This window comes from Melozone crissalis, unplaced genomic scaffold (assembly GCF_028551555.1).
Source record: "Melozone crissalis strain CALT ecotype California unplaced genomic scaffold, PUWL_Pcris_2 ptg000068l_1, whole genome shotgun sequence".
Taxonomy (NCBI): Eukaryota; Metazoa; Chordata; class Aves; order Passeriformes; family Passerellidae; genus Melozone; species Melozone crissalis.
The window spans coordinates 6182831-6202145 of record NW_026535846.1 but is presented as its reverse complement, the minus strand read 5'-3'; the positions used below and the strand labels follow the sequence as shown (position 1 = coordinate 6202145).

Genomic DNA, 19315 nt, shown 5'->3' with positions numbered 1-19315 from the left:
GCTCACTGTGGAAGGGTGAATAGTCCTCTCTCATCAAAAACCCACCCATCTGGCTTCTCTGTCCTTCTCTCATCCCCTCACAGTGCCTCACCTGAGCATCCCCAGCACACAGACACCTCCTCCTCTGCCCAGCTGCCCAAGCCAGACTGCAATAAGAGCCTCACATGTAACTTCAGACAATCAACACTCCTCCTGCTGATATCAGAGCACTTGATGCTGATGTGGCCAGTGATTATCAGCAGAGAGTGAGCCTTATCTCCCCTCTCCTGCATTCCTGCAGCTTATCTGGGAGGAATAAGCCAGGCTGGGGGCAGGTCAGGGAGCAGGGAGGGCAGAGCCAGGCTCTGGGCACTGCACCAGGCACAGGACAGAGCCAGCACAGCAGCAGGGACACTGTGTGTGACCCAGGAGCTCCTCCCAAGCTGCTCCTCTCCTCTCACCCAGCCTGGGGAGGCAGGAGGGAGTGCACCATGCATCGGTCACAGTGCACTGGGGTCATGGCCAGGGGCACATCAGGTGGCACAGAGCAGCAGAGCAGCCCTGGGCCAGCAGGAGCTGCTGCTGCAGGAGGAGCCCAGCTGTTCCAGCTGTTCTGTGCAGCTCCTGCAGCTGCCTGACACAAATCTGCACTGCTGGGCCTGGGAGGAGGCTGTGTGGGTGAGAGTCAGCCCTGCTCAGTGCTCCTGGTGTGGGATTTATGGGATTTACCTAGAACCCAGGGCAAAATTGGGTGTGGGATTTATGGGATTTACCGAGAACCCAAGGTTGGATTGGGTCTGGGATGTGCCAAGAAACCAGGGCAGGATCAGGTGTGGGATTTATGGGATTTACCTAGAACCCAGGGCAGGATTGGCTGTGGGATTTGCCTAGAACCCAGGGCAGGATTTGGTGTGAGATTTTTATGGGATGTACCAAGAACCCAGGAAAGGACTGGGTGTGGGATTTATGGGATGTACCTAGAACCCAGGGCAGGACTGGTTCTGGGATTTACAGGATTGGGTCTGGGATTTACAGGATTGGATGTGGGATGTACCAAGAACCCAGGGCAAGATTGGGTGTGGGATTTATGGGATTTACGTAGAAGCCAGGGCAGAATTTGGTGGGGGATTTATGGGATCAGGTATGGGATGTACCAAGAACCCAGGGCAGGATTGTGTGTGGGATTTACAGGACTGTGTGTGGGATTTTCAGGATTGGGTGTGGGATTTACCTAGAACCCAGGGCAGGACTGGGTGTGGGATTTACAGGATCAGGTGTAGGATTTGCCTAGAACCCAGGGCAGGAGCAGGTGTGGGATTTACCTACCTAGAACCCAGGGCAGGATTGGGTGTGGGATTTACAGGATCAGGTGTGGGATTTACCTACCTAGAACCCAGGGCAGGATTGGGTGTGGGATTTACAGGATCAGGTGTGGAATTTACCTACCTAGAACCCAGGGCAGGATCATCCACTCCACGATGGTGGGAGGCGGCCCCTGCATGTGGAGGTCAGTCCTGACGATGTGCTGCGACGCCAGCAGGAGCATGAACAGGAAGGTCAGGTAGGAGCCGGTGTGACAGATAAACTTGATAAATGGCTTTTTAATGAACAGTCCCAGCCTGCTCTTGGGTGCAATCAGGTATGCCACGGACAGCACGGGGAACAGCAGCCCAATGGTGACACAGGTCAGGAGTTTCACTGCCCAGTGTTTCCTCCTCCAGCCTGGAAAGCCGTCGTACCACAGCGTCGCCAGCAGCTGCTGGCAGTTTGGCTGAGCAACAAACTGGGGAGGAAAAAACAAATTTAACAATTATTAAATTATTACTGACTGGTACTCCACGTGCACTCCCCCTCACTTATGTGTTAGAGCCCCCTCAGATTATGTTTGGGGCCAGCTATGGGCTGGAAAAGCATATTTTAGAGATAAAGGGAAAAAAGGAGGGAAGCTTCACTCTTCTTTTTCTATGTAGGATTTAAGATTCCTGTTGGGAAGGATGAAAGTTTGGCAAGAAAGTCTCACAGATATGTGTGCTTAGCAGAAAGATTTTTAAATGTAGAGTCTGATGAAGGAATAGAGATGGAAGCAAGTTTTGATATAGAAAAAAGAATTGCTGAGCCAGTCTTACTGGATAACCAAGGAGGCAAAGGATGTGTTAGTTAGAAGGGGTTTTTATGGCTTAGAGCAAAGGATAAACCCCCCCCCCCCAAACAAGAAGATGCTTTTACCAAACAGGAAGAGAGCACAGGCAAACAAGTCAGCAAAGCTGCAAGTAGAAAAAAGGTCTCAGAATTTTCCACTGCAAGAAAACTGAAAAACAACTTCTAGCTTAAACTGTAATGTACTAACTTTTAGCGACTGGAGAACAGTAACATGAATATGGTAATGATTGTAGTTATGATAGGCTGTAGATAAAAGTTAAGGTATAGATTGGTTCTACTGTATTGAGATGCTCAGCAAAGAAAAGTATATAATTCATTTGTAACCAAAACCAAGGGGTCTCCAGGGCTGCCTGCAGCTGGAGCTGACAGCTGTGGGCACAGCTCTGTCACCCACAACCCTGGACTGCTGTAACCTCTTGGATGGAATAAATTGCATTTTGTATACAATAAACTGCATTTTGGAGAGCCCCTGGAGTCCCACATCCCTCGTTTTGGCTCTTACAGATTCCTTCTCATGGAAGAAATGTTTTTCTCCTTGCAGCATCCTTCTGCAGATCAGGCACTCACCACACACCCAGCCTCGTGCCAGAGCAGCACCAGCAGGATTACTACAAGCTGTTTCTCTCCCCATGTGTTGGAGCACGTTCCTTTTCACAATGTTTCAGGTTCAGACTGCCTGGAACAAGTCACTGTCAGCATCCTAAAGGAGTGACTCAGGGATGAGGCAGGAGGGAAAAGGTGCAAAGCTCTGAGAGTGTTGTGTGAGAGGGAGAACCGGAGTGTGTGGAGTGCTGCAGAGGGTGTGTGTGGGCTCACACCCTCATGAGACAGCCAACAGCAGCCTGAGGCGTGGCCAGGTGACACCTGGTGGAAAGCAGGACAGCACATCGGGGACCTGCCTGGCTGCTCAGCAAGGGATTAAACAGCTGTAAAATGCAAGGGATTGAGCAGAAACCAAAAGGAATCTAAGTGACATTTGACTGTTCACTTTCACTCTGCGAAAAAGAGCATTGTGGTGGTGGTTTTGTGCATCTCACCCACACCACACCACACAGGCTCAGGGTGCAACTCCTCCAGGCTGCTCTCATCCCCAACAACCTCTGGGATTTTAAACCAAGCCGTGGTATTCCTGCTCAGTGCCAGAAGGCTTCATGTTCCTGGTTGTAGCTGGACAGCCCTGTCACAGACATCTTTTATGGAAAATCCTTTCCTTAGGATTTTTCCTCCTGAGAAGCTGAGAGGCCACAGGAACAAAATGTAAACAATTATTATCTGCTGCTGTGGAATGCAACAGGTGCATCTGTGATGGGCTCATGTTGGATGTTTGTAATTAATGGCCAATCACAGTCAGCTGGCTCGGACAGAGAGTCTGAGACAGCTGCCTTTGTTATCATTCTTTCGGATTCTATTCTTAGCTTAGCTAGCCTTCTGAGGAGAACCTTTTCTTCTATTCTTTTAGTATAGTTTTAATGTAATATATATCATAAAATAATAAATCAGCCTTCTGAAACATGGAGGCAGATCGTCGTCTCTTCTCTCATCCTCAGACCCCTGCAAACACCGTCACACAGACCCATGGTTCTCAAGCCTTTCCAGACCCAGAACTAACCAAAGATGTCTACAAGACATCTCTCTTTTTCTTCAAAAATCTTTAGCCCACACCCAAATCTTTTAAATACACCACAAAAACTGCCCAGTATTGGGAGGACTTTTTAGCACAGTTCTCAGAATGCTCTAAACAAGCAGAGCACTGGCACTGCCATGCTCAAAATGACTAAACCAAGGTCAAACAAAAGGACAAATTAGTTGCTTGTTCTGATGAAGTCATTCACTTCTGTAAGTATTTTTAGATTTTGATAATACATTTTATATGTCTTAACAGGCTGTTTACATCAGAATAAGACCATTTTTGGACTGGGTAGCTAAAATCTATGGAATGACCCAAGCTAGCAGAGAAAATAAGCTCTCCAAGGGAACTATCTGGCATTTATGAAGCTGGATTTTGATGTGTTATTACAACAATAAGCTCCTGATTACTTCTGCATTGGCACACCACTGAAGACACTCTGCTCCAGAGGGCTTGGGAAAATAATATCAGAAGAGTGTGTGATTTGGAATCAACCAGCAGATGCAGCAGCTGAAAATGGGCCACAGCTCGTGGGGTGATGGTCTCCAGAAAAAGCCAAGACTGCTGCTTGCAGTGATGAGAAAATATTATTGTAAAATCCCATATATGGGGAGAATGAGCATAGAGTCAGAGAAGCCCAGAATGGTTTGGGTTGGGAGGGACCGTAAAGCCCATCTTATTTCCATCCCTTTCCATGGGCAGAGACACCTCCCACTGTCCCAGGGTGCTCCAAGATCCATCCAGCCTGGCCTGGGACACTTGCAGGGATCCAGGGGCAGCCACAGCTGCTCTGGACAGGTAAGAGAAACAATTCCACAGAAACTGGAAAACCACCAAGCAGTGATTGGAGTTTGGCTGTGTTGTAACTCTGATTTCAGAAGGGTCAGCGCTTTGTGTTTAAAACCTGGAAGAAACAAAGAGTTGCACTGCTCTGTTTTCTCAGGAGCTGTTACTGGACGTGTTCTGCAGTGACTCACAGGGCAAGAGATGCTGCTGCTTCTCTGAGATGAGGCACAACTTTTTCTTTTTTTAATTTTTTTTTGAGGGAGAAAATGTTATAAACACATTTTCTCTTTATCACATATGATAGAAGGCTCTGAGGGGAGAATAAAACTGTTTTTCCCTTGAGTCAAAGTCAAAGTCATTTGAGAAATCAAATGACTGTATGTTCCTCTGGTTGCTGTGCAACTTGCAAGCATCTTAAAAGTGCCTCTTCTCTGCCTAATAGCTCATTTCTAAAATCTGCTTTCTCAGTTGTATCTGATGTTAGTTCTTCAAATGGAGACAAATTCACACATCATGAAAGAGCAGCTTTAAAGAGCAGATTGGCAAAAGGGAATGGAAATGGAAAAAGCCATTAAATTTTCCAATCAAGCTGATCCCAACCTCAATGAAAATTGCCCAAGGGAAATTTAAGCACACCACACAAAGAGACTCCCTAATGTCATAAACCACCAAATGCTGTGTTTATTAAAGGTAAGGCCAAGCACTTACCAAAGTTGACTTTTACTAACTTGTATTAGTCCAACTTATTAATCACAAATATGAAATCAGTAAGCACTGATGCTTTTATCTCCAGTAGTGCAGGTGGCTGAAAAATAAAATTTCCAGTGTGCAGAAACACTGGAATTCTGAATTATAATGAAGAGGGAAGCCAAGCCACTGGTGTGCTGCCTAAAGAATTTATTGGTTTATGGTGAGTTTGCTTCTAGATGCTGTTAACTAAACTAAACCCCCAAATTCATTGACCAGACTAAATCACTGAATGCTCAACTTATTAAGGATTGTCTAGGAGTCATAGTGCTAAATCAATTCACACAAAATACAAAAGTACATTCTTTTGGGTGTGAAGTACCCTGAAGCTCTGACAATATCGTGTAACTTTTGTTATCCTCCATAATTTCAAATTTCTCCACAAAGTTAAGGAAATTTCTACTTTGCAAATAACAGAGAACTGGAAAAGCAACTTGACATCTTCAACACCACTTTTACCAAAGTTTTTCCTGAGTGAAAGTTAATTTTCCATGTAAGTAACCCCAAATGTGGATTTTTTCCACATTTTTGCAAAGCCTTTCATGTGCCACAGCCTGAAATAGTGTCTGTGTATATCACAGCCTTTTATCATTTCACATGAATGTACCGCGTGTGACAGCATTTGGCATCAGTCAAAGTTTCTGCACAACAAAAAGGGTTTTTTTCCTAAAAACCTGCATTTTGTCCCAGTTTTGTGGATGGGCCAGAGTCACAGGCAGATGCACTGCACCAGAAGCTCTGCTAGGAGAACACATGGCTATCACACACTATTTCTCCAACACTTGACAAGCATTTTATCCAAGGACTGCTGCATTTCAGGAGCCTCCAGTCTGTACCATCAACAGCAGCACAAGGCATCACCCCACAGGCAGGATGGAGAATGTTCTGAAAGCTGCACCACTGAAAAGGAATGTCACCAAGAGGTGGCATTTCTGCTCAGTCCAATGCATGCAGGAACTGAACATCCAATGCTGTGCAGGGTCTGGTTGGGCTAGAGTTAATTCTCCTCACAGCAGCTGGGTTTGGTTTTGTGCTGATAACCCAGGGATGTTTGAGCTCTCCCTGAGCAGGGATTGCACACAGCCAGGGCCTGTCCTGCTCCTCACCCTCACCATGACCTCTAAAACCCTCTAAATAACCTAAAAATAATCCTCTAAATAACCTCTAAAATCCTGCCACTCTTCCATCAAAATTCACGGGTTTAACACCTTCAAGTTGGATTGGCTTCAATATTTAAATGAAAAGGAGGAGCTGGGGGACACAGCCAGGACAGCTGACTCCAGGGACACCCCAGACCTGATGGCATCACCCTCAGCACACAGAGCTGGGGAGAAGGAGGAAGGGGGAACATTCTGGGTTTGTCTTCCCAAGTGAGTGTGACAGTGATGGAGCCCTGGGGATGGCTGAGCTCCTGCCTGCCCATGGGACACAGTGAATGAATTCCTGCTTTTGCTCTGCCTGCACACACGGCTTTTGCTGCACCTGTTCAAGCTGTCTTTATCTCAGCCCACAGTTTTCTCACTCTGCTCTTCCAGTTCTCTCCCCATCCCACGGCAGGAGTGGGCGAGTGGCTCCTGGGGCTGAGCAGCTGCCTGGGGTTAAAGCACCACAGAAGGACCTGTGGTTGTACAAAACACTGCCCAGCGTGGTCCCCACCTGCAGATGCATTTCTGGAGGAGCTAATCCCAAAAACAAACTCCTTGCCCATTACCTGTTGAGCAGAACCCATCCCTAGCTGAAGATACAGTTCACAGCGAGGTAAGATGCAACTCAGAGTCCCTCCTTGTGAGCACAACACCCCTGTGATACTTGTAAGCAAAGTGCTGAGTCTCCTGGCTTTTGAAAATGGGGATAAATATCTTTTCCTTTCCAAGAAATGAGATCAGCAACTCCAGTCATAGTTGGGAAGCACTCTAGAGATTACTGCAGTACAAAGTCTTTTATATTCTCTTCTTCTTCTCTCAGCCTTGCCAGGGTCTTTGTGTAACATTTGGCTCGCAGGTGGATTGTGCTATTAGAGAATTTCATTTTCAATGTTCATCACGCTCATTGCCACCTAATCCTCTACCAAGAGGGATATTTTTAAGGGGAAAAAAAGCAACTGCTGGATGGAGTGTCTTTTCCTTAACAACTAATCTTTACTGATATTTTTAAGTCACCTAAATTCCACTTCTCAGGAATTAAATGTTTTCTGCATGCTGTCAAACACAGAAATTATGTCCCACCCCCCCTCCCCTCATCTATGGGGAAATCCCTGATCTCTCACAGTCATAAGTAATTTAGGATCAGACACAGATGGGTTGAGATGTGAATGCCTCAGGGAGCAACTGAAATAGCTCCCTGATAGACATCACAGGGGCTGAGCACAGCATCCCTCTGCCTTTATTCTGATTACTGTGGCTGCTGCCAGCAGCCTCTTGTTTGGAGTTTGCTGGAGTTCTTGTCGCTGCTCTTGCTGTGGATGGCGAGGGTGAATCCTCTTCATAGATGAATAACCACTAATTTGGAACTGCAGAGCTCTGTCTTAATCAGCAGGATCCAGTTCTTGTATCAGTCAGCTCCAGCAGCTCCCACAGAGGTCACCAGTGAGAGCCAAACACGGCCTGGGAGCCATGAAATCACCTTTGGTTCCTCCCAAAGGTCAGAGCTCACCAACATCCCTGCAGACCAGAGCATCTCACACCTGCAGGGCTACTGGGTAACTGTTCAGATTGCAATGCAAGATGTTTTCTGTTACCATCTGTATGGCAGATTACCTTTGCCAAGTGGGCAGTTTGCCTTATCTCTCTCTCTGAGTGACCACAATCACACCTCCCTGGGAGGGGACATTGCTGATAACAGCTATTGAATGTCCCTGCATGGCTGATAAGAACTACAGCATCCCATTGGGAGATGTGAGCCCAGAGGGAGGAGCCAAGCATTCCTACATGGATATAATCTGGAGATTCTGGAACACCAGCACAGCTTCTCCACTGGATTCCCCAGAGGAACAGCAGCTGCCTCTCCTTCCACTGCATCTTCAGAGGAAGAATGCATCCTTCTCTACAGGATCCCTGCTCCAGCAGAGCCACCCCTGACACTGCAGGAGGGCTGAGCCACAATTCCAATGGGACTGCTGCCAACACCCTGACCCACAGGGTGTCAGGCTGGGTTCTGACTCTGTCAGTGTTGTTGTAGTGTACTGCATTGTTTATTTTATCCTTTTCTTTTTTTCCTTTCCCTATTAAAGAACTGTTATTTCCTGCTCCCATATTTTTGCCTGAGAGCCCCTTAATTTAAAATTTATATAGAATTTATAGCAATTGGGAGGGGTGGGGAGGCTTTACATTCTCCTCCTGCCTTCCTTAGCAGACTCCTGTCTTTCCAAACCAAGACAGTAACAGTGCATGGCACTGGCCTCCACCATTAAAGCCATTCAGGCTTTGGAAAGGCAGATTTTCTCAGATTTTGCAGCCTGTGTGCAGTGTCTGATTCAGCAGCATATCTCAGTGAGGTCTCTGAGGAATGCAACTTCCCTGTGAATCCCTGTCTCCCATGAGAAGGAGAAATGCCACTGCCATTTTCCACTCAAGCAGCACCACACACTTCCAGGGCCACACCAACCCCTCTGCCTGCATTTTTACCAAGAACAAGATCTTCTGAGGAAGAATGGAAACGTGGTGGTTGCAGCAAGCTGATTGCTCTTCAGGGAAATTCCAGTGGGCAATATTCAAAGAGCCTCATTTCTAAATTAGCCCAAGACAGGAGAGAGAAACTCTGTGTGGCCTAATTTGATGGCTCCAGCAGAGAGCCAGTGAGCCCTGTGAGACCACATATTCCAGAGCAGAAATGCCAGCCTCCTCAAATTTGCAGTGTTGCAAACAGTGAGATGAATAAGAAAACCCTCTTTTGTAGCACATTTCTTTTTAAAGTTCAACCTTGTTAATGACTGCAAAGTTATTTACATTCTGCTGCTGGAGTGTGAGCTGCAGAGGGTAAACACCTAATGGCTGTTCATCCTGTTAATTAAGTACTTTCTGCAAGAGGAAAGAAAAAAAGAATAAGGAGAAATGAGACAAAGTAGTTGGAGGAGGGGCTGTGTGATGTGGGGAAAGGGACTACACAACTCAACATTCCTCATCAGACACTTCCAAGACATGACAGTTTTTTTGCAGGATGAATATCCTATCAAAACCACAGCTGTGAGGAGCAGCAGTGAAGCACTGATGAAAATCCAAGTGGCAGCATTCCTGCCATGAAGGAGATCACACAGCTGAGCTGGACCAGCCCTTCAAGGAAACCAGGTGCTACCCAAACTGCTCCAACCCTCAGCTGGCGAATAAAACAAACTCCAGATCCTCCACAGATGAACATATGGCCTCAAATTAGACAGGAATTTAGTTTAATCTGTTCTTAAAATATTTTAAATTATGATGACACATGAATCTCAGCTAAAGGTCTCTTTTCCATAATAGATCTCTCTGGTGGTAGCAGACATGAACTCAGCACAAGTGGCAGCAATTGGAAATTCAGCAGTGAGGTGAATGCTGACAAAAGGAAAGAGGGAATAACCTCTAAAATCCTGCCACTGTTCCATCAAAATTCATGGGTTTAACACCTTCAGGTTGGATTGGCTTCAATATTTAAATTAAAAGGTCCCACATATCCTAGGACAAAGACAGATGCTTGCAAATCCTGCATACCAACCCATGGAAGAAGCAATTATAAAGTCTTTAAGCTTGAAATTAAATCCATCTCTACCCCGAGTGCTTAAATGTGTGTTTAGCTGTAGGTTTGTATTTGTGGCCTGTGTCAGCAGGATTTGGGTGCATTAATTCTGCTCTGAGCCAAGGCAAGTTGCTGAAGGCTGCTCCTGGAGCAGAGACACCCAGCAGAACAGATTCGTCTGGGAACAAGAGCCCAACAGAACCAGGATGTTAAATACTTTAATAAATATAATAATGATGCTTTCCAGTATTTATTCCAGCAGACAGCTACAGCTGATAAATAAATTTATCATTTAAAGGGATGTATCCCAGCAAACCTCCCAGGATCCAGCTCTCTTACAAAGATGCAGGAGCTCTGGGCTAGCTTTCCAAAGGCAGAGTGCTGAAGTGATGAACAGGAGCAACACAGCCCACAAGGAATTAATTCCAACACATACCTGGGTCCCAAGAACTGAACAGGGGATATCAGACACAGAAGCACTGGAAAAACACTAAAAAGTGTTTAGAGACAAATCTACCAGCATTTCCTGAGTGCTCTTTCAGGCAGGATTTCAGGAGTTACAGATTTTGGCAGTGAATACTGGGAGGTCTCAGGGGCTAGGGCAGAAGTGGGGAAGGTGTTGACTTTTAAGTAAAAGGCTGGGCTCATTCTCTAGTGAATTACTAACATTTACATTAAATGAGTGATACGTAAAGCAAACATGAAAAATTTAAAAGCCATTTACTAGTATTTTAAAATACAAACTTACTTTACCCGATTAGTGTTAATAAAAAGTCCCAAAATTAGTTTTCCTTTGCTTCCTTTCTGTCCTGAGACACGTTTACACTGAAACTGTGTAATTTTGGATTCCTTTTCCTTTCTGCCTTACCTTCTCCTGAATGAGTAAACGTATTCCAATATCCACGAAAGAGCAGAGTAGCAGACTACAAACACTTCTCACCTCCCTGGGAACCCCCAAAGGCTGCCCCTGCTCCTGGTTGTACCACCCTGGCAGAAAATACACTTTGCTGAGGGAAGTTTGCTCAGCCAGGTGGGGTTTGGAGAGATAAGAACAAAAACTGCAGTCACAGCTTTTAAATGTCAGTCTGCACAAGAGCTCAGTCTGGGGGGTGTCATGACAAACCCATCTATTCATCTCACTTCTCCTGGAGCCACCTGTGATGTGACCACTGAGATGGTGATGGACCTGATTTGTGCATGAGGTGAGAGGAGTGTGCAATGTCAGTTTTCTTCTGAAAGGAGCTTCATAACTCACTTCTCTAAGCCACAGGAATGAAGCTGAAATTCTCAGAAATCAGGTAAATAACAATGATCACTTCTTAGTCCAAACGAGAGTATCCATGCCCACAGTTTTCCCCCAGAGTTTATTACCTCAGAGTGTCATTCAAAGTATGAAATAACATGATTTACTCTTCTCCACTGACATAAAGCTGACTTTAAACACACTTCAGCCCTTCAGAAGTGGGCACACTGAACACTTGGCTGTTACCACACACCAGGCATCACTTGTCCTCTCCAGTTCCTGCTGTCTACAGAAAGCCCATCAATCATGTCCTGTACTTTGGCTTTGGCTTCCCAAGCCTCTTCTCTGGCTGGCAAGGAGACTGATGGGAAACATGAAGTTTAGGGAACTGTCAAACTCACTAAATCACTCTTGAATGCTGTTAAAACAGCGGCGACCTCTTTAGCTTTCAACATATTTCCCATCTTTGTCCAGGAGATCATTAAGTAAGAGGAACAAGACACCAAAAATGACTTAAAGAATGATCCTGGCATTTTCTGCCCACTTCACATCACCATAATGCAATCCAAGTCCTTGTCCTTGACCTACATACCAGTCTTAGGGTGCTTTTTCAAATTGGTGCATGACAAGATTAGTCAGAGATGATTTTGCTGTCAAAAGACAGTGTTCTGCAGCTCTGTTCAGTGACAGCTGCAATATGTGGCTAACCTTCATCAAGCGCGAACGCTTCGGCGTTACGTGAGCGATGTACCAAATAATGCTGCTCCCTCAATAAACACTCCAGCCCACTTTGTCAGACCACTGAACCATCAGCCCTCTGAATATTATTTCTTCTTCCAAGTTCTGAGAGGAGTTAAGATTTAAGAGTTAAGATTTAAGTGCCACTTGTCCTGATTTTTGTAACGTGATGATGCAGCTGTACAGGTTAAATTCCTGTGACGATTTCCCAAACTGCACAAAGAGATCTGGCAACTGCACAAGCCCGTAGAGGAGGGGCTCTGAGTCATGCACCACCAGTGATCAGCAGGGATGGCTCTTTTAAGGCTGCAAATATAGACAAATCTCCTCTCCTGCCACCCCAAACTCTGCCTCTGAGGCTGCTGATAACAGCTCAGTTTAGTGCCATGTTCACACAAGATTTTCCAAGGTGGTCAAGTGCTGCTGGGATGGAGTTTGAGAGAAAACAGCTTCATTTAGCACAGGCCACTGCTCACACACCAGATGGGAACACTGCTGCAGACAACAGTGAACAAATGAAAGGATGGCTGTTGGAAAAGGGAAGGTCACATTTGGACACTCAGTGCTTTTGAAATCCCCAAAATTACGTTCAGGTTTGTGGCACAGGACAGACCACACCATCCTCACCATGGAACACACTACGGAATATCAATGTTCCAGACCACCAGAAACCAAGAAAAGCTTCTACAGGAAGCTTTGCTTCCCTCACCTAGTCCTAATAAAGATCATTTCACGACCTGATTTCCTTCTAGAAATCTGGAAGTAAAAGCCTCTTTATTACTCTTCTGAGCCGTGCAGGCTCAAGCAAGACTTTTCATTGTGCCTTTGAAGAGCACAATACAAATATTCAGCCCTCTATCATTATTCCTCCAGGCAGTATGGCAAGAAAACAGACCAACCCACAGGAGAATAACTGAGCTTTGCCTGCAAGCAAAGAAAGATCTGTGGCCATCCATCAAGATACCTGAATGGCTTTCAAACCGGGTAAACAAGGTGCAGGCGAGGAGCTTTGATTCTCACAGACCTCGCACTTCATTCCTCATGCATCTCTGATATTTTTATAAGCTCTTTTTATACACTAAGTGAAGTGCCCTCAGAAATTTCCCAGGTTTATGCATGCTCCCTGGAGAGGGATGCTGCGCTTCTGACTGCAGCCACACACTTGACAAGAGTCAAGACACAGCGGAAAAATATGCGGCATGGCAGGAGTGATTATTCATTCACTTCAGAGCTGCATCTCAGGAGGTGCTTGTCTATGTAAATGTCCTGGGAAAAAAAAATAAAAAAAAGGAACTGAAGCTGTTGAAGCTTCATCCTTAAGAGAAAAACGGCAAAGAGCACTGGCTTTTGAATTGGAAAAGCAAACAATTCTGCTTCTGTCCTTTCCTGCCATTGATCAGAGCACGGTGAGGAGGAGATACGGAGGTTAAGGGTTTTTGAGAAGGAATTTCTCTGTGCACTCCTTTGATCTAATTCTGTGGAAGTGCTAAGCAATACAGTAATAGATAAAATAATGGGGTTTTTTTCTGAGTGCCTTGCATTGTGCAGACACATAAACTAAACTAAACCTGCCCAGCTATTTGCCAGCACCAGAAAAACACATTAAAACCCCCACTACTGTGATGTTTCACTTCGTTTTGGAGATGGGAATGACCTGAGATGGAGAGCAGGAATAAGTGAATGCGTATTGCTGCTCTTTTGGCTCAGCAGAATGTTAAATATGAGCAGAAATCTGCCTTTTTAGACCTGACTCACTGCTACACTGTGGATGTTTTACATTATTGGCAAAGGAAAAAATACTTAAAGGACATCAAAATTTCCTTTGCCTGCTGCCTCTGCTCTGATTCCCTAAATCAGACACATACCCTGAATACACAACTGTGCTTTACAGGACTGGCAAGATCCTAAGAGATGACTTTTCCCTATCTTTTCTTAGAAATGCAAACAAATTAACAAATGTAGAGCTAATTTGGTGCCAGGAGAGCACAGTGAAGACTGATCCTCAACAGCTGAGCTCTGCCTTTTCCTATTAGGCCCTGAGTACCCTTTATCCTTCCAAAATTAGTCATGAATAAAAGAACTAGAAAAGGAATAATATGAAGACAAATGCCACACACTACAGAACATTTATGAAAAGCCTGCTGGTCTCTTAGACCTTAATTGCTGCAATCCTTGGAAAATAATTTCTTTAACATTGGACTGAGAGAACTGATGCGTCTGTGCTGGGTCTAACTCATTGTGTTCCACAGTGTTTTGTGCTGTCCTCATTTTTTCCCCAGATTTTGTGACTGCCATGCAATCAGATGGTGCAACTATCAAGTCCTTCCCATCTCCTACAGAAATTATCACAGTGAGTTGAAACCGAGTACACAACCATTCTACACTTCACATGAGAAGGGAGAGGGAGCTTGAGAACATTGCACAGCATGTTTTTACCATTTAGTGCCATAAAATATACTACAAAGCTACCTTAGGGCACATTTTAATCTTTCCTGTGTAATTGATTTTTTTTTTTTCTCCCCCCGTTCTGTGTAAGCAGTAATTTACCTTCTAGGATTTACAGGCTTATTAAAAACAAACAGGAAAAGCAACAAATTTATTATAACTCCATTGTTTTGGCCCTCCTCCAAAGAAGAATTGTCTTCTTCCTCATGAGCAACACGTTTCTCAGTTTATAAAATATTTAGCACGTGTCATGTTTGGGAGAAATCAAAATTTCTACATTCCAAGGGATTTTTTGGGGGAAAAAACCCCAACAAAACATAATGGGAGATTTTTCTTGCCTTTGAAAAGACAAACCCCATGATCTCTTCATCCATCTCCCCTTAATAGCTTCTCTGAGAAGAAGTTGAGGCAGATAAGGTGATCTTGAAGTTGACCTTATCTGCCTGATTAAGCTGAAATGGAATAATTTCATATTTTGGGGAGAAATTTTCAGGTTCAGGTTCATTTCACTCAAAAAGAAAAAAAGCTGCAGGAAATTTGTATGAAATTACACATTCTTTGTGCAGAATACAGAGAACTAAAAACTGCAGTAACAATTGACACCCCAGAAAATACACAAACTCCATGGTGGATTCTTCTCTTAGGCTACCAGAGATCTGACTTTATTCTTCGTCAATTTTCAGGTGTAAAAACCTTCTCCATCCAATCCAATTCCATTTAACACTAAGACATAAAAAGCTTCAGCAGGACAAGATGATCTACTTTTAAAAGTCTGCTGTTTTTCTCTGCAGAACCTTCTTTCATAAAAACCAAACTCCCTTCTGTTTTCCTTCCTGTCCCCACAAAAAATCCTCCCAGTCTGATACTCTTCAGTCAGGATTAAAAAACATTTCTCAGTGTCTCCCTGGCAAAGGTTCCTACTCATTTTTTCAGAAGCTGGCAAGGGTGTTTGTATCTTGCTTGATGTTTTGTGTTGTGCTAATTGCCACAATAAGATGGCCTAATTATTATGGTAAGAAAACCCCAGCCACCCTGCAGGATGCTTCAGGATTTTGTGAATAACCAGGTGGGATGGAAGGGATCAGCAGCTGCTTCCCCAGCCTCATTCATTCTGCCCCTGCCCACCAGTATTCCACCTGCAAACAGCACTGACTTTAGCTGGCAACACAGAGCATGTTTGCTATCATTTTTAGGCTGGAACTGTCATGAATATGTCACAAAACATGGAATTTGTCCATATGCTTGGAATTCAGTCAAATACGCCTTAAAAAAAAAAAAAAAAAAAAAAAAAGATAAAAGCTGTCAAGAAAGCAGGCAACGATTAAAAAAATTAAAATTAAAAAAGCTCCAGGACTGTTCAGCACCACGTTTCAAACACAGTGAGCTGCTTCAGCAGCTCCTGACTGTGAACACAAGACAAGAGCAGGCACAGAATGACACCTGGATGTCACCAGTGACCCAGTGGGACCAGCAGGGACCTGCACACAGGAGCACTGGGGTGATCTGGAGCTTGTGGCTGCCAGGCCAGTGCAAAACCAGAAGCAGAATCTCTGCTCCTTCTCAAATCCAATGAACATTGACCTGATTACCTGGGCTACCCTTCTCCAGAGTAACTCTTCACTGCTTGTCCATGTCCCTGGAGCACTTGTGGTGTTACCCAACCCTGTCAGAGCAAAAACCAACCTGACATGACACCAGCGAGCTGACATTCCCCCAGAGCAGCCCAGAAAGAGCAGGGAGATGCCAAGTGATGGATCCCAGGACGTTTGAGGCTTTGGCTCCAGCTTATTGCATGGAGGGGCTGGCACTGGGGGGCACAACATGAAAGGAAATTGCATTTTTCACCTCTCAGTCTTAGGGAGGTGAAATGGATCACTTCACGCTGGGTCAGTGCTGGATGTGGGGAAGGCAGTGAAAAGAAAAATGTGGCAGGATCTTCTGCCACTCGGGTGACCCTCCAGACACAGAAGAATGTAATGCACATTGAAGTTCCTCCATCAAGCAACTGAATTCCTCCTTCAGATAACCTGGAACATCGCTGGCCAACAGCAATTTATCATCTCCTAAATTCTGTCTGGATTTGGAAAGAGAAAGGAAATCCAGAGCCAACTAATGAAACTGCTGTCAGCATTCTCCTGGGGTTTGTGGCCTTTATTGAATCAATTTATAAATCTGTGGATCTGAGGGCTTCTGAAAGGCTCTGTGCCCTTTAGCTGAAGTGTGGCTTCCCTCGCTGGAACTTGGGGCAGGAGTTTGAATTTCTGGGAATTGCTGCTCAGCTCCTAAAACAGAGATGGGTCGAGGACTGAGGACCAAGAGGCGTCACAGGTGTGAATAAAGAGTTGCACCACATGAGTGTTTTCACAAGACTGCTGGTAACTTGGAGACCTGGGACCCTGGTAGTGCCTCCAGCCTCTCCTGCTCTCTTTAGCTGCTGACACATCTCTGGCCCTTTAGAGTTGGTGCTGAATGGGTGCCTGGAAGTGCTTGGTGGCTGCAGGAAGTGAATGGTGTGCTGTATCATTTCCTGCCCTCCATGAGGGAGACAGTGTTCAGGAGCCAGGCAGCCCCTTCTAGCTCTGGGCTCCTGTACAAAAGCAACTACTGGGAAAAGTTTTTAGAGCGAGCAGAGCTGGGAATGTCTGCAGGCCGTTCTTTGCAGGGGCACAATGAGCTGGGATTCAAGCAGCTTTGAGACAGAAATTATTGCTGCTCTAGAAGCCACAGCCCACTGCAGCAAGCCCCAGTCCTGTTACCCTCAATTGTTGTCAGATTCATGCTGTCACCAAGGTGCCCTGAGCCTCCTAGTTTGTGACCAATCCCTGTGCACATCAAAAAATCCCACCTGAGAGCCAGCACTGAACAAACCCACAGTGTAGGATTGACGGGGGGGTAGGATGGTCAGGACGGACAGAGATAGAGATCTCTGCAGCCAGGTCAGGAACTTGTGGTTTATTGCATTTATTGCAAAGGGCCTGGGTGCAGGGCCCTGCTGGGAGCTGCCAGCCACAGCCCAGAGCAGGCCCCAGAGAAGAGAGGGGGAGAGAGGATGAGAGAGTAAGACAGTAAAGGATAAGAGAGTAAAAGGGGCTAAGGGAATATAAATGGGGTAAGAGCTGAGGTAAGAGCTAAGACCGCGAGGTTCCCGTTACAATACAGTAAATCTTCTTCTGTGTTGAATATTCTGATTCTCACTAACCAATCTAGTACAATATACAAATCCTATAGCATTTACATACAACCTATAAGAATCACTACATTACCATACTGTGTTACATTTTAAACCCTAAAAACTCCTCTTTGAACCCCTTCTGCCAAGCTGACAGGGTCTGCTCTGACCCTTGGGCCTGTCTGCAAGAAGAGGGTGTTGTTCCATCAAAAGGGGATCACCTTCAGCTGGCCACACCATTGTTTTCCAGTTGTTCAGTAACTGAGGTATCTCAAAGCTTGCTTTCATTCCAATCTCGCTTATAGTTTCTATATTCTCAAAATCTTTTGCCAGGCAATCACATTTGTAAGGCTTTCCTGTTTCATCTTCCCCAACACACTGAGCAACTCAAGAAATTAATTCTTTCACCCAACACCTTCACATTTAGGTGACTCTTACCTCTTTCTGGTGATACTTTATTGCTACCTTCAGCTTTGCCAAGTCGTGACACTTCTGGGGATCCAGCTCCTCGCTCTGATCGTCCCTGTGATTGAGAATGATCTCCAGCTCCCGGGAGCTCCGTGCCTGGTCCAAAAGGTCCTTGGCAAAACGCTTGCACTGCTGGGACAGCTCCTCATACTCAGCCTTGAACTCATTCTCCACCTTGCTCAGCTCCTTCAGCTCCCAGCCCAGGCGGAAGGCGGTCAGGATGGGATCCTCGCTCGATAAGGCAATCAACGAAGGGCTGGCTAAGGCTTTGTAGATGTTCAGCCTCGACCTGGAGTGCCTCAGGCTGTCCACCTCGGAGCTGGAGACGCATTCCACACAGTTGCACCGGATCTGGTGCGGCCGTGGGATGGTCACCCGCCTTTGCACGAGCAGTTTGATGATCTCGTAGTTGTTGGTGTGAGCCGCCAGCATGATGGGGGTGATGTCTGGGGTGAACTCTGAAAACTGAGTGTCCATCATCAGCGTTGGAACCTGCATGGAGGGATAAACCACCAGGGGAAAAGTCAAATCTCATGTGGAGCAGCAGGATTTAGATGTCCCTCATTCATACTTTGCGAGTGACACCATAACAAAATGGGTTTTATGGCACTCTCTGTGCTGTAAATGCTGCTGTAGGCAGGCTTAGCCACACACTGCTATTCTGGCAAAACCATTTTCCCCCAAATGCTGCAAATCTGCCTCCTGAGCACTCCTTCGCAGGCTGGTGTAAAAGTCAGTCCCATCCCCATCCAAACGTGAATCCGGTGTGAAGTGGGTATGGGCTCATACATTCATACATCAAACAGAAAAACAAAAACCAATAAAACAAACAACAAAAAACCCCCAAAATCAAACAAACAAACAAAAAAGAACCCAACAAAAAAAAAAAAAAAAAGAAATAAAAACCAAAAAAAACCCCAAAAAACAAACAAACAAACAGGTAAACAAAAAAATCAGGAAAAAAAAGAAGGGCAAAAAAAAGGAAGAAAAAAGGCCTAGCTAATTACACAAAAAGAAAGAAAAATCTAGAAAAGAGTGAACACTGAATAGATTTCCATAACTACCATTATTTGCACTATATATCTGCATCAGCAGGACAAGAACCTGCTCAAAGCAGGTCCTGCACACACCAAACCCTGGTCTGCAGCTCAGCAAAACTCTTCTTCACTTTTGCCTACTGTTTTTATTTGAAAATATTTTTCAGTGTAAGGATACATTACTTAACTGCCCTCAGAATAGACTCGTA

General features: G+C 45.2%; 1 protein-coding gene across 2 annotated transcripts in view; it reads right to left on the bottom strand.

Moving 5' to 3' along the window:
• TRPC5 (transient receptor potential cation channel subfamily C member 5) overlaps positions 1-19315 on the bottom strand; it is a 104147-nt gene that overhangs the window by 37648 nt on the left and 47184 nt on the right. For both annotated transcript variants that reach the window (XM_054289574.1, XM_054289575.1), the window contains exons 3-4: positions 18040-18561; positions 1426-1762 (exon numbers count right to left, since the gene is read on the bottom strand). In XM_054289574.1, the coding sequence (XP_054145549.1) occupies positions 1426-1762; positions 18040-18561 (859 nt within the window). The remainder of the gene's footprint in view (positions 1-1425; positions 1763-18039; positions 18562-19315) is intronic.